Source organism: Rutilus rutilus (genome assembly GCF_951802725.1).
Source record: "Rutilus rutilus genome assembly, chromosome: 1".
NCBI lineage: Eukaryota > Metazoa > Chordata > Actinopteri > Cypriniformes > Leuciscidae > Rutilus > Rutilus rutilus.
In genome coordinates this window covers 52,015,155-52,030,311 of record NC_140209.1, presented here as the reverse complement: position 1 = coordinate 52,030,311, position 15,157 = coordinate 52,015,155, and the positions used below count along the sequence as shown (strand labels likewise).

Here is a 15,157-nt window from a genome sequence, read left to right as displayed (position 1 = left end):
CCACCGGCATACGATGTAACTCCAGCAGGGAGCTAGCTGTCTCTTCGTTTCTGTGTTGTCGGTCACTAGCGTGCAAGCACAAGGCAACACTGTGTGCATGTAATACTCATTATGGCTGTCAAAATTGCTCAAAAATAAAGTTTGAATATGCCCTCTAAAAAAAAACACATAGCCTATTCGAACATCTGGTTGCGCATTTTGTCAATGACACGCATTACGTCAATAACAGGACAAATTAATACAAAGAGACATAACTACTTGTATAGGTAGTTAGTTTATTTATTTAAGTTTAAACATATTTGACAACGTATTACCTACACAAAAACAAGTAAATCAACTAATGGCCAAGACCGCAGACCTCACTCTCGCTCGCTCGCTCACTCGCACTCGCAGGCACTCTTTCTCTCTCTCGCCCTCGCCCTCACCCTCATGCTGCATTCACACCAAACGCGAATAGAGTGTCTGGCGCGAGTGATTTTAATGTTAAGTCAATGTAAAGACGCGTTTACGCGTGTCTGGAGGTCTTGCGGCGCGAATGAGGCGCTCTCTGCGCATAACGGTTTAAATGAACAACAGCAAAGCAAATGTTGAGTGCTGAACCCACATGACAGGCTGAAATCGCAGCCAGGTAGACCTTAATGGTGGAAAAGGACCTGCCTCTTTCCATGAGGTCTTGCAGGAAACACAAAATATCAGGCACCGAACACTGATAAGATGTGAGACCACGCCCATCATGCCACCCTTCGAACACTTGCCACTTACAGCCATAGGTGGATCTCGAAATGAGATGATGAAAGAGAACCAACATGAATGTATTGCAGATATCATTAATTCAAGATTTAAAGTACAACATGATTCGAGAATTTATTCTGATTCAAGGGGAATCAGAATGCCATCCTGACTGGACGAGAGGAGGAGCTGGGGATGGAGGAGGGTATTTAGCTCCTAAGTAACGCTATAGCTGCTGATAATACTGAAGGAGCTTATATATGTATACAGTGATAGGCGTCGTATTCCTATAGGTAGACATGGATCAGCTGAGAGTCAGCTGATGCGAGCTTGACTAACATGACATGCCAGAACTGACGCTACGCTTAAAGGAACACTCCACCGTTTTTTGAAATAGGGCTTATTCACCTTCTTTCCTACATTTAGATAGGTGGGCAAATGCATTTTTGTCTCAGTGCATGCATTGTTTTAGTTTGACAGGGTCGGCGCTAGCTTAGCTTAGCATAATGAATGGAATCCTTTGTTGCCAGCTAGCATGTCCTGAGTAAAAGTGATATAAAAAAAAAAAAAACCCACCTAATTACTTCTTGTGGCCTGCGTATTCACAGAGAAGTACAAATAGCAATGCAGATTAACACTAGTTTTCTAATTTCTGATAACACTAGATTAACACTAATTTCCTATGCAGATATTGACTTGGGACTATATTAGGGGGAAGCACAGGCAAAGCACTGCTACTTGGGCGCAGAGATATCACGCCAATATCTATGTTTAAGTCAATATCTGCCTAGGAAATCGCCAAGTGTTAATCTGCATCGCTATTTGTACTTGTTGTGAATACGCAGGCCACAAGAAGTAATTAGGTGGTTTTTTTTTTTTTATATATATATATATCACTTTTACTCAGGACATGCTAGCTGGCAACTAGGGATTCCATTCAATATGCTAAGCTAAGCTAGCGCCGACCCTGTCAAACTAAAACAATGCATGCACTGAGACAAAAATGCATTTGCCCACCTATCTAAATGTAGGAAAGAAAGTGAATAATCCCTATTTCAAAAAACGGTGGAGTGTTCCTTTAATGTAAGTGGCTGGTAAACTGGGAGAAGAGTAGAGTAAACTTTATAGTTACTTATGCCCACTATGTGTGTCTGATATGAATAAAACATGTCTAATAAATAAAACAAATAATTTTTGAATGGATTGTTATTGCTGCCTCCATATTGTTACTGCTTCTTCCATAGACATCAGTGTGTATTTTACAAACTCTAAATGTTTTGTTTTACTATCGCTAATGTGTATTTAAATGTCTGAAACCTAAAATAAACATTATGTGGTTGAAAACACCGTATAGTTGCAATAAATGACAAGCGCTGAGCGTGTCCGTCTCTGGCTCAGCGCCAACCTAAAGCGCAAAAGCACAGTTTGAATCTGGCAGTTATGTGACGTCACTGAATTTTCTAAATCCAAAGTCAATTACAAAGCGAGGTAGATGTGAATAAAAAAAAAGCAAACTCACCAAAAGTTATCACGTCGGGGTCACCAAAAACTGTATAAGCTGGTATTTTGAGGCAATAATCAGAAAAAAATGCAGTTGAAGAATGACGTGCATAATTCAATTACTTATCTGAATCCAATATAATTAATCTGACTTCCATTAATGTTGTTGTTGTCCTTTAACCTCTTATTCTTTAAAGGTAAGCTTTTTTAGAACTGATAGGAAAACATAGGATTTAACCTGAACATTTAGATATCAAAAGTTACAATCACTTTAGCTTTTAACAGTTATCAGCAGTGAGAGGAAATATTCTCAAAGCCTTTAAAGCAGGCAAAGTCTTTATTAAGTTACATGTTTAAATATACAGACAGTAGAATGGAAAGACTTTAGAGAAAAACTGTGCTGTAACAATGAATGCACTGCTGTGTAGAAGAGGGAGGCAGAGTAAAAGCCTTTCTCCAGTATGGTCATATGCACTGGTGTGCAGAAGGGGCAGGGTAAAAGACTTTCTCCAAAATCAGCAGTCTCTTATGCCTTCTTATACCCTGAGCCAAGCATTGTAAAACAGGAGTGGAATACAAACACCAAAACCAATTGACAGAATCCAAATAACCTGAAGGCAAATGGTGGTGGTCTACAAAGGGAGAAGTGAATTAACATATTCTCCTCAATGGATGTTTAAGCAATAGTTCCTAGACTTGTCTGTACATTAGAATACTTTAATGTCTCTAAGTTCACCACAATTCTACTCAGTTAGATAAGTCTTGTCCTGTGAAGCAAATTGTTTAGATGTGTATTAGAGGTGCAAGCAACTCTGCTTCATCAGACAGAATTGTCCCAACAGTCATATTAATGAATCCCTTGCACCAGATTTGTATTTGTATTTGTATTTTATCATTACAGTGATGATTGAAGGTCATTTTCCCACATTTAATTCACATGAATGAAGCTACTCATCTGATACTCTGAGAACAAGATATGCTCTTTGGTGCTTGCGCTGGTGTAGTCGTGTCTTGGGGTGATCTGCATTTGACCTTTCTAGCCCTACACACACTTGCAGACATTCCGGAAGCCGCTGTTTTAGGAGGTGCCTGATGGCTGTTAACAGAGACACAATGGTGGGAGTGTGTCTAAGATAAATGTTTTGAGAGCAGGTCGGGGAGTTTGCATTTAGCTGGTGCTTCCCTTAGAATATCCCCCTAAATTATTGGAAATGTACACTTTCCATTTAGTCATATCTGCTTAAAATGTCACTGTCTCCTCTGTTGCTATTGGTTGTCCTAACACTGACTGACATCATTCTTTAGCAGTATATTTGCATGCATCCACCATACATCCACCATTTTTTATACATTTTTAAAATAGTTTACTTCCTTGTTAAGAAAAATGCCTATACCTGCTGTATAAAAGTTTAAGACAAAAGGCAACTTTCTCCATGCAGAAGATTTCTGAAAATGGCTTGGTTTTCATTTGAAATTCAACACCAGAACTTTAACTCTTTGTTATAAAAGTCTTTAACACCAGGATTTTAACTCTGGCGATTTAAGGGACTACTGAAGTACTAGAGCAGGAAAGAGTTGCACCAATATACGCTCAGCCCTACAATTTCAGTTATTCATAGTATTTCGCTCATGCCTATTATCGGAAAGTAACTTATTTTTTCTATCAGCTGACCTGCTGCAAAGTCAGTTGTTCGATTCAGTCACTGCATTTGACCTGTGTTATACACATGGCACAGAAAGTGCAACAATTAGCAGCTGAAGTGTGAGTAGGAGGGTCCACGCGTGAATACTGAGGCTCACGTGTGGTATATATATATATATATATGTGTGTGTGTGTTTGTGTATGAGAATAGCTAAAAGTGTGTGGGTGCTGTGATAACACTTCTCTGAAGGTGCGATTGTTAATTTGCTGCGGTTTTCGAAAACGTCAAGCTCATTTGGACACACCCTTGATCTCCATTTCCTTCAGCAGTTTATGCAGTCGCTTGTTGAGAAAGTTCTGCTCTGTCCACTTCACTGCAAGGGGAAAGAAGAACAAGACAAATGTGGCTTAGATGAGGCATTTGTGATACTTCCTTTGTAACTATATATATTTACCTAATTTTAAGACCTGCTAGACCAGGTGCTTTTTTTATTATGTCCTGTTCAACAGGGTGTACTTTTTTTTTTTTTACATGACTAAGTCATGTAAAAATATTTATAGATATATTATGAGCCAAATGCGGGTGGATTTCAGCTGTGGTGTGCAACGCAGTAACTCCTACAAGCCACTTTGGCGGATTGAATTTTATATAATATACATTTTTCAATTGTAGTCTTTTAAAAAGACATCTGAAATAATAAACTAAGTGCAATGCCGAGTTGTCAAAAATATAGATTTGATTGACACATTTTAGAGTGGCCTTTTATTGTGGCAAGCCTAAGGCACACCTGTGCAATAATCATGCTGTCCAATCAGCATCATGACAGCGTCCCTTTACCCTCTCATTTCATTTGCTCTGGATAAATATTGTTGGTGTTAAAGGATTGAATTTCAGCGTGAGATTGCACGTATTGCGCATAATTTTACTAATTCCAGTTCACCCAAAGTGCACTGACATAAAGGAAAGTATATTGGCTATATAAAACAGTATAATGGGTCTGTGCGTCAGGTCTTTAAAGGGACAGCAGCCTAATATACCGGCTGCCAAATTAGGAGGTAATATTAAAAATATCTATATGGCAGTTTTTCCCTATGGTATCAATGTCAAAATTGTGGCCAGTTAAAATGCTGAGTGGCTAGTAACTTTGGAAAACCACTAGCCACAGTGGCTGGTGAGCAAAAAAGTTAATGTATAAAAAACGGTATATTAGGCTGCTGTCACTTTAAAGACCTGACGCACGGACCCATTATACTGTTTTATATAGCCAATATACTTGACCACCATTTGCCTCACGCAGTGCAACACATCTCCTTCGCATAGAATTGATCAGGTTGTTGATTGTGGCCTGTGGAATGTTGGTCTTCAATGGCTGTGCAAAGTTGCTGGATTTTGGCAGGACCTGGAACACGCTGTCGTATACGCCGATCCAGAGCATCCCAAACATGCTCAATGGGTGACATGTCCGGTGAGTATGCTGGCCATGCAAGAACTGGGATGTTTTCAGCTTCCAAGAATTGTGTACAGATCCTTGCAACATGGGGCCGTGCATTATCATGCTGCAACATGAGGTGATGGTCGTGGATGAATGGCACAACAAAGTCGGTTACAACGACGAACTGCAGTCAGGTTGAGACCCCGATGAAGACGATGAGCATGCAGATGAGCTTCCCTGAGACGGTTTCTGACAGTTTGTGCAGAAATTCTTTGGTTATGCAAACCGATTGTTGCAGCAGCTGTCCGGGTGGCTGGTCTCAGACGATCTTGGAGGTGAAGACGATGGATGTGGAGGTCCTGGGCTGGTGTGGTTACAAGTGGTCTGAGGCCGGTTGGATGTACTGCCAAATTCTCTGGAACGCCTTTGGAGACAGCTTATGGTAGAGAAATGAACATTCAATTCACGGGCAACAGCTCTGGTGGACATTCCTGCAGTCAGCATGACAATTGCACGCTCCCTCAAAACTTGCGATATCTGTCGTTGCATTGTGCTGTGTGATAAAACTGCACATTTTAGAGTGGCCTTTTATTGTGGCCAGCCTAAGGCACACCTGTGCAATAATCATGCTGTCTAATCAGCATCTTGATATGCCACACCTGTGAGGTGGATCTAGTTATACTAATGATAAAGATCTGATCTTAATGTAGGTCAAATGTATGCAGAAATACAGTAAATGTGCTGCAATTAAGGTTAGAGATTAAACAGAAGCTGATAAAAGAAAGGTGAAAATATCCCATCGAGGGACCAGAATATCATATAGACTAATGGCTGGAGTCTTTTGAATTAGGCCAAAAAACAACCACTTAGCAACCACTCAGTACACCCCAGTAACCATATAGCAACATGCTAAAAACCACTCAGAATATTATAGCAACCACAAAATATAAAAAATGTACACACACACATATATTATATATATATATATACATACATACATATATTATAACATTATGCAGTTGCTGCAGATTTGTCGGCTGCACATCCATGATGTGAATCTCCCGTTCCACCACATCCCAAAGGTGCTCTTTGAGATTGAGATCTGGTGACTGTGGAGGCCATATGAGGTTAGTGAACTCACTGTCATGTTTAAGAAACCAGTTTGAGATGATTTGAGCTTTGTGACATGGAGCATTATCCTGCTGGAAGTAGCCATCAGAAGATAAAAACACTGCGGTCATAAAGGGATGGACATGGTCAGCAACAATATTCAGGCAGGCTGTGGCTTTTAAACGATGCTCAGTTGACACTTAAGTGTCCAAATTGTTCCAAGAAAATATCCCCTTACACCCTTACACCACCAGCAGCAGCCAGAACCGTCGATTCAGGCAGGATGGATAATTGCTTATGTTGTTTACGCCAAATTATTACCCTACCATCCGAATGTTGCAGCAGAAATCGAGACTCATCTGACCAGGCAACATTTTTCCAGTCTTCTAATGTCCACGTTTGGTGAGTCCGTATGAATTGTAGCCTCAGTTTCCCATTCTCAGCTGACAGGAGTGGCTTCTGCTGCTTTAATCCATCTGCTCCAAGGTTTGACGTGTTGTGCGTTCACAGATGCTCTTCTGTAGACCTCGGTTATAATGAGTGGAGTTACTGTTGCCTTTGTATTAACTCGAACCAGTCTAGCCATTCCTATATCATTCTAATACTTTTAATATCATTTTAATAAATAATTTTAAGTCATCCTGAGTCCCCACGGGCCCCCTGGTTGAGATCTATTTATTTGAGAAATGAGCGAACAGGATTCCAATCTTCAAGCTTACCTAAGTGATCTGTTTTGTGGCCGTGCGAGTGCACTGCATCTTGGATAAATGCTGGTAGATGATGACGAGTAAATGAGTCCTTAACCAAAGATGACCACACAACCGAGGGCCCTGTGAAAAACAACACATACATGATTTCTAATGAACAGATATGGGATTTGGTAATTGGTGTGTTTATGTAATATACCAAAGGATGCAATTTGTGAATTTGTGTTCAAGGCACACCGGGGAAGACGTTTGCACGCAGATAGAGGCCCATCATATTATAGGATCTGTGCTCATCTGTGCTATCTGAGCCTGTATCAGTGTAATGAGGAGCACAAAGAGGAGGAACCTGCGGGCAGTGCATTCTGCACACCTGAACATATGGACAAAAATACACATATGCATGATGATATGAGCAATTTCAATGTCATAAAATGGTCAATGTTGTGGTGCAGAATGGACCTGATTGCAGCCATTTGTCCTCTTCTCTGATTGGCTGATGGTGTTCATCCTCAAATCCTCCTATCAATAAATATAATTTATCAGCATGAGAACCAAAGTTACTACTACTGTCCTGATATTTGCATCTTTAACCTGACAAACATGCTTGGAAATAGACAAATGATCAAGATTCAAAACTGTGCGAATACATGCAGGGTACTTTAGTAATATGACGAATAATAAACTGATGCAGCAACATAAAAAAATATGCCAGGTTCACTTTGCCATCACAAGCTTGCTAGACACAAGAGTCCTTAAGTACTTCATACAATTAAATTTCCATTATAACGATTAGGTTGACTGGACAAATGTCCTGAAACCAAAGTGAATAAAAAAGAAAAAATTATAATAAAATAAAACAGAATCAAGCTTTTGGAAAGTAAGAGGAGGTACCTACCGACCAGCGATCGGTCATGTTGTGGTTGGAGTGGGGGTGAAACTCTACCTGCGACATTAATAAATCATTGACTTCTACAGAGCATCAATGGTTAGCGCCATCATGAACGTCACACAAACATGCATCCAAAGCACCATAACGACAGTTTGTTTACATAATTAAAGTTACCTTAAAAATTAAACTATTAATTGTATGTTACAATTAATATAAATTACATAAACAACAAGGCTTGTAGCAACCACTTCTTTTTATTTCAAATAATACATACTCATACATATATTATGGCCACACATATTTTAATCAATGTAATGAAACGATAAAAAAAGTAAATAAAAGTCAATTATAAAGTCAAGTAAATAATTTTCAATATTTATACTATATATACAGAAACCCTCCGCCTTTACCATCTCTGCTCTGTGTTAAAGTTGATTTTGAACAACTGATCTGAACAAATTTATTAATTTTTTACCATCACTTTGTAAAACACTGGTCACAGATCAGCAGCCAACTTTAACTTCTATCTTGGTTGCTTTCATCTTAAAGAGTTGGTTTACACCCATCCTCATTTGGTTCTGAAGCCAACTTGAACAAATCTCTATTTCAACTTTCGACTGCAGTTTGGGGATTTTCATTGAGTGGTGAAGGATTCTGGAGCATCAGAACGGCAGCTATGTGGGAACTGGATCTGTTCGGCACAGGCTTTCAGATTGTGCACTTGTTCTATGTGGGAGCGAATCTTTTAGCTTGTGCCCTCACGCGCTTTTCGTAGTCCATCCTGTTTTGACTGCAGAAGAATGAGAGAGAGATAAGATCAATGATGTGGGCTTGGCATCGGTTGAAAGTAAACAGTACTATCTAATATTAAAAAGGTACACGTGATGTTTGGCTGAACTTTACCAGTATGTCGTATATGCCTCTGCCTGTGCTGGGTCCTGAATGTTGGGCTCATTAAGAAGTTCCTGGATGCCCAACAAAATCTACACAGCCACAAGAACACAATGACATACTAAAAGCTCACTGCTTATAGGCCCAAAAGGTTTGTTCAAATGATTTATGACCTTATGAGCAACAATGATCTCGAAGTATTTTAATCATGATTAGGCTAGGCGTACACAACCATGCAAAAAGTTTGGGGTCTGCAAGTTTAAAAAAAAAAGATAAATAATACTTTAATTCACCAATAATTCATTAAATTGATCAAAAGTGACAGTAAAGACATTTATAATGTTACAGAAGATTACTATTCATTTTGAACTTTCTATTCATCAAAGAATCCTGAAAAAAAAATGTCTCACGGTTTCCACAAAAATATTAAGCAGCACAACTGTTTTCAACATTGATAATAATAATAAATGTTTCTTGAGCAGCAAATCATCATATTATAATGATTTCTGAAGGGTCATGTGACACTGAAGACTGGAGTAATGATGCTGAAAACTGAAGATTTGCCATTACAGGAATAAACTACATTTTCAAATAAAGTAACATAGAAAACAATGCCTTTAATTTTTTTTACAGAGCCTTAAACTTTTGAACGCTAGTGTATAACTGCACAAATTGTGTGTGTTTTTGCATACTTGTTTGATGGTGATGGCTGGTCTCCAATCCTTCTCTTCCTCCAGTATGGACAGACACACTGTACCTGAAGGATAGACGTTTGGGTGGAAGATCGGAGGTTCAAACTTGCCTGAGAACAAAATTAATGCGTCAGGTTTGTTTCCACAATACATATTGTTTTAAAGCAGCTTTACAACAGTCTTTAGGTGCTAATGAACAGCCTTACAAAAAATATGCAAGAGGTATAATCAGAGTTCAACAAATAAAAACACCTGTAAAAAGGTGTGGCGACAATGACAATAATAAGCAATATAAAAACAAACGTTTAGAGTATAACATCTCTTACAGAGGAGAAAACTCACATTTGGGTGGTGAAGATGGATAGTCATCCTTAAACAACATTCTCAGTTTGTACAAACCTCCCTCCCAAAGAGTCTACAGGACACAGATAGACAGATTTTAAAACTCCAGTGAATTAACATGTTGACTGGTTCACAGTTCAAACATGATGTTTGACATGAGTCTCTGAATTAGTCCAAGACACCATAGATTCATATTTGTATGTAGGCATGTCATATAGGCTAGGTGATAAGAACTGTAATATGCATAATTCAAGCAAAAGAGACAAATAATAAAAAATAAGGTAATAATAGCCTACTACAAAAACACTCACAAACATATTTTTTAATTAATATTTACTTATTTGTATTATTCATTATATATATATAGACACACAACCTAGACAAATTATGTATGTACACAAAAGACAAGACAGATCTGCATGTATACCAATCTAATATGTACAGATACAATTATGCAGGGGAATGTAAATAAGAAAAGGAGTAGGATATGTTAAACAAATGTACACGTGTAAAAATGTTAAACATAAGTATAAAAATGACCCTTGACAAATATTCGGTCCGGTTTCACAGACAGGGTTTAGATTAAGCCAGGAGGAGTAGGCCTTAGTTCAATTAGGGCATTTAAGACACTTTAATAAACGTGACTTAGTAAAAAACATTACTGGTGTGCATCTTGAGACAAAACAACGGCACTGACATATTTTAAGATGTCAGTTCAAGTTACTTTCAGTTAAAACAGCTCATACATGCATTTTAGTGTGGGATTAGACTAAAGCCTTGCCTGTGAAAATGGAGGTTAGTAACTTGATCTAAAACTTAATTTAGACGGGATTTGTTTGAGAAGAAAGACTGTCGATTTGGAAACTAACCCCCTTTTTTCCTGGTATCGCACACTCCCAATTCATGAGATTCATGGTGCCATCTGGGTTCTTGGTTGGTACAGCCACAAAACCCTACAGAGAAACAATAAAAGGTACCACAGGGCAAATTATAGTTATCAATTAACTTTCAAGTCCTGCAACATTTGATCTTGTGTATCTGTGAGTCCCTTACAAAAGGATGATCTTTCCTCCAGGCTTTGCGCTCCTGTGACAGTCTACTCAAAGCAATTCCAGACATGACTCAACAGCGCCACCCTGCGGGCAGAAAAACACACCATCAAACGTGTCGTCGGTGCATCCGTAAAGACAGAAATACACATTATAGATGAGCTTATATGAATATAACGTCTGAAGATACATCACATGAAGTTTTAAGTTGAACCACTTTCAATTTTGTGAGCGCTACTAACTTAAGTTACCTCGCCACAACACTCATATCACCATTAGCATCATACGCCACTAACTGTCAACAATTACAGTCGCTGGCTTACCTTAAACAAATGTTTTAAAATGCCTTTCCAGCCAGTACCCAACGGTTTTAGTCAATGGTTTTTAGCGAACTCCAAAACAAAATCTCGAAATGTTAAAACGATCCAAAGGTGTAAAGGAAGATACCTCGCGCCCACTTAGTGCTCACGACTCGAACTGGCGTTTGATTTTGAATTTTAAAAATCCAAATGAATTTGCCAACCTAATCGTATAATAGGTTTAAAATTACATCTAGCTTTTGTCTAAAATGTCGGGAAAATAGACAAACAACGTTAAGTCATGAAGACAGTGGAATGGAGAGCAGCGTCTGTTTGTTTTTACTCGCAGGACCATCAGGCAATGATAGAGGCGACTATGGATGCGTCCATTAAAAATGTGGCATGAGGGGTAGAAATACCGAAATTTGAAAATCCATGCGGGAGATCTACATGGGCTCTCAAGTCTCACGCATTCACCGTGAGACACACGCATTTCAACCAGTTCACACGCCACACCTTGTATTTCTCATGCTGATATCTAAGGGATAACTTGTCCCGCTATACAATTAATGGACAAGGGGCAGGCAAACGGATGGAAGTTCTCTGTCGAGTTCATAGCTGCTGTCTCGAATTATACTCAGTTTAGTGCCTCCTACCAGCCAATCAGACATTATTGTTGTATCCGGGTAAATTACGTGTTCCAGCTTCAACCACCTACGTTACTAGGCAACACGTACACTGTGAGTCGATTTGGTAGGCTGTCTTAAGATTGCCAAACTGGTTTTAGATCTTCCCCACTCGAATGCAGATGCAGAGAGAGTGTTCTCCATGGTGGGTTTGAACAAAACCAAAACAAGGAACAATTTAGCTCTGGATCGAACGCAATCTTCCATCATGACTGTGAAATGGCTGGCCTTGAGCAACAGTGCTTTAAGTGGGAGCCCCCTACCCCAGCAGTCATCAAGGCATCAAAATGTGCAACTAATACTTACAACACAAAACACCATTCATAAGCTAAATGTGTACACACACAAACACACACCTTGACATACATGCTCAGGGCAAGTTGTTATGACTGAGTATGTACATTGAGCACTGATGTTCAGTTGGCTCGTTGGGGGCCAAATTTCATTTTTATTTTTTTTATAAATTTGTATTTTTTAAATATATAAAACTATTTATTTTATTTGGATGAATCTGAATTTGTCTGTCTTTTATCATATTTACCAATTGTTATAATTTCCATTTGTGCTGGTCAACTATGAACAATAGGCAAAATTTCACTGCTAGCAAAAATTTGAGCGAATTGGGTGGGGCCGAGAGGCCGCTGCTGCAAATATTTGGAAATAAAATTTGCAAATATAACAGATCTCACTCCAAACTTTTTGATAAAACTGGAGAGCCCTGTTATGTTTATGTGTAAGTTGACATAATTCATCAGTGAGGGCAATATGATGAAATGCCCCTCATGCGTGTATAGTTGAAACTATTTGTTTTAAACACTGGCACACAAGACATGAAATATTTGTGTATATTGCATTTATTAGATAAACAACTTGGTTAGGTCACTAATTATAGTTTGCTTATTTTTTTAAACTAGTAAAATAAAATTTCTATTTGGCATAATTAAACATTAATTTCCCCTCAAATAGGCTATCTGGTGTGCATTATTTTAAATGCACAATAATTACATTATATTTATATAAAAAATATCCTTTTAACATAAATTAGATTTTTTTAACTGATTACATTCTAGAGACTTTCTGAAATATTGAATGTTTCTGTATTCTGACAACTGAATTGAGCTATGAATTCTTGTAACTCTCTTTCTAGATTTATATAACCGTTATTTTATCCAGAAATGGCTTATGCAGAATAGTGCAGCACTTAATAGCCTTGTTGTGCAATCATTGCAGACCAAAATGAGGCTTCTTGTGATTCCATTAGTCATCCTTTCTTTATTCCGAAGAAAAGGTGTCGTACGGGTCTAAGAACCCATCATGGCTGTTTTCCTTTTCCCTCAGAGATCACATGTTCAGGTGCAGCCTTGGTGAACCACTCGGACCACGCTCCATCATACAGACAGACCCCCGGGTGGCCGCACAGGTGAGCGGCGAGGGCGATGTGACAGGCTGTCACACCTGAGCCACAGGTGACCCAGAAGGGCTTCTGCATGTCAACTCCTGCCTGCTGGAAGAGCTTGGTGAGTTCCTCCACAGGATGTTCTAGACCTGATGTCGGGTCCATGAAGCTGGGAAAAGGCATGTTGATCGATCCAGGAATATGACCAGGCTCTGTGTCTAAGATATAAAACAGAGAAATGTAGAGAAATAAGACTATGGCACTTTGGCATTTTTGATAAACAAATAAATAAATCTGTTATGTCTATAAATAAATCTTTGATTATTGTACCTTGTGTTATGTTCTATAAGAGTACTTATACGTAACTTAGAAGTCCATATGAATGTGGTCTCAAAATGTATATAATAAATATACAAAAGCTAGAAACAGTATGGCACTGTATGACATTGCTTGTACTGTATTACTGTGGAGAATTAAAACACTATCAATAGTTGAAATTGATAATAGAAAAGTGCTAATATGCATTCATAGACTGATAGCATCTGCCTTCATTTTCTTAACTCCATTCTTCAGGAAAATTGTGTACCATAAAAATAGCCAAAATATACATTTGTAATGTCATACAGTAAAACATTGGATATTGTACCTTAAAAGAGTAGGTCACAAAAAAATTAAAAATCCATTTGTATGTATAAATTGTATAATTGAAAGTGCTTTGAATGATTACCTTTAAAAAGAAAAAAAAATCTATCTATCTATCTATCTATCTATCTATCTATCTACATACATATATATATATATTCCATGTGGTCACAAAAATGCATATAACAATTATACAAATGTTAGAAAATGTTGCTTAAAATAGTTAACAATGAAAAATTGTCTTGTTTTCCACTAAAAATATCTAAATATTCTTAAATCAAGATATTACTTGAAATATCTACATTGTGTGTCTTTTTTTTCTTTCTCAAGTAAACATTATAATGTGACAGGTCACAATCCATACTTACTTGCCCTTGGCTCTGGTTCAACCCCACGAAATCGTCCATTGGCTCTGGCGTCGACTACTTGAAATTCATTGGTTTTAATGTTGTTCAAAACGTCTTCATAAGTTTTGACCCAGGACTTGTTAAAGGACGCTCCGAACTCGGCACGCGCTGGTTTACTATATTGCTCGGTAACGGGATGACCCTCCCTTAACCAGTTCTTTAACCCACCGTCCAAAACCGACACGGAATTGTGTCCAAACACCCTAAACATCCACCACACCCGTGGTGCAGAGAACGAGCCAAAGTCGCTGGCATCGTAAACGACGACATGAGTGTTGTTCCCTATTCCCAGATTACCCACATAGTCTGCGAACTCGCCCATGGTAGGCAGCATGTGATCAAACTCTGAGCTTTTGTCACAACACTTGTCGATGTCGAAAAACGAAGCTCCGGGAATGTGAGTTTGTTCAAACTCGACACAAGCGTTGCGTTTCATCTTAGGTAAATACCAAGATGTATCTAATATCCGCAGATTTGGTCCCACTCGGTTGCTTTTGACAGCGTCCGCGAGCCATCGCGCCGCTACGAGAGCTCGAGCTTGAGCAGCCATGTCACTCGCGCGCTCCACTACTGCACTACAACCTCTCGACGGCAGTCTATGCTGCAAATTTGCGAGCAATGAATTACTGCTCAAATATTACCTTGGTGTGAAATTTTGTTGACGGGAAAAGGGGGAATCTAAACAATACGTTTTTTTACTTATTTAACTTAAAATGTACGATCTACTTCGATTTTGTTTTAAG

The 15,157-nt window shown here is 38.6% G+C and overlaps 3 protein-coding genes across 3 annotated transcripts; all 3 read right to left on the bottom strand.

The window, feature by feature from the left end:
* Positions 1-2,631: 2,631 nt before the first annotated feature.
* cimip4 (ciliary microtubule inner protein 4) lies at positions 2,632-8,036 on the bottom strand. Its single transcript, XM_084433531.1, has 5 exons — positions 8,017-8,036; positions 7,581-7,640; positions 7,359-7,491; positions 7,134-7,244; positions 2,632-4,245 (listed from the first exon to the last, which is right to left on the bottom strand). The coding sequence occupies exons 1-5, from the start codon at positions 8,032-8,034 to the stop codon at positions 4,163-4,165; spliced, it is 405 nt and encodes a 134-aa protein (XP_084289657.1). The 5' UTR covers positions 8,035-8,036; the 3' UTR covers positions 2,632-4,162.
* Positions 8,037-8,245: 209 nt separating this feature from the next.
* On the bottom strand, positions 8,246-11,897 carry LOC311293655 (SUMO-conjugating enzyme UBC9-like). Its single transcript, XM_084414085.1, has 7 exons — positions 11,308-11,897; positions 10,989-11,071; positions 10,805-10,888; positions 9,936-10,008; positions 9,594-9,703; positions 8,914-8,993; positions 8,246-8,800 (listed from the first exon to the last, which is right to left on the bottom strand). Exons 2-7 carry the CDS (start codon positions 11,052-11,054, stop codon positions 8,737-8,739), a joined length of 477 nt encoding a protein of 158 aa, XP_084270211.1. The 5' UTR covers positions 11,055-11,071; positions 11,308-11,897; the 3' UTR covers positions 8,246-8,736.
* A 908-nt stretch (positions 11,898-12,805) lies between these two features.
* Positions 12,806-15,008, bottom strand: mpst (mercaptopyruvate sulfurtransferase). The gene is made up of 2 exons (XM_084414073.1): positions 14,376-15,008; positions 12,806-13,583 (listed from the first exon to the last, which is right to left on the bottom strand). The coding sequence occupies exons 1-2, from the start codon at positions 14,962-14,964 to the stop codon at positions 13,282-13,284; spliced, it is 891 nt and encodes a 296-aa protein (XP_084270199.1). The 5' UTR covers positions 14,965-15,008; the 3' UTR covers positions 12,806-13,281.
* Positions 15,009-15,157: the final 149 nt, after the last annotated feature.

Excerpts from the sequence above, each read along its gene's own strand:
- mpst (XM_084414073.1), bottom strand. The coding sequence starts at position 14,964 with ATGGCTGCTCAAGCTCGAGCTCTCGTAGCGGCGCGATGGCTCGCGGAC. Across the intron at positions 13,584-14,375 it reads TGAACCAGAGCCAAGGGCAA|ACACAGAGCCTGGTCATATT; the intron begins GTAAGTATGGAT and ends TTTATATCTTAG.
- cimip4 (XM_084433531.1), bottom strand. Across the intron at positions 7,492-7,580 it reads GGACAAATGGCTGCAATCAG|GTGTGCAGAATGCACTGCCC; the intron begins GTCCATTCTGCA and ends CCATATGTTCAG. Across the intron at positions 4,246-7,133 it reads CCACAAAACAGATCACTTAG|TGAAGTGGACAGAGCAGAAC; the intron begins GTAAGCTTGAAG and ends TTCCCCTTGCAG.
- LOC311293655 (XM_084414085.1), bottom strand. The coding sequence starts at position 11,054 with ATGTCTGGAATTGCTTTGAGTAGACTGTCACAGGAGCGCAAAGCCTGG. Across the intron at positions 10,009-10,804 it reads CGATACCAGGAAAAAAGGGG|ACTCTTTGGGAGGGAGGTTT; the intron begins GTTAGTTTCCAA and ends TGTGTCCTGTAG. Across the intron at positions 8,801-8,913 it reads GAGGCATATACGACATACTG|TCAAAACAGGATGGACTACG; the intron begins GTAAAGTTCAGC and ends ATTCTTCTGCAG.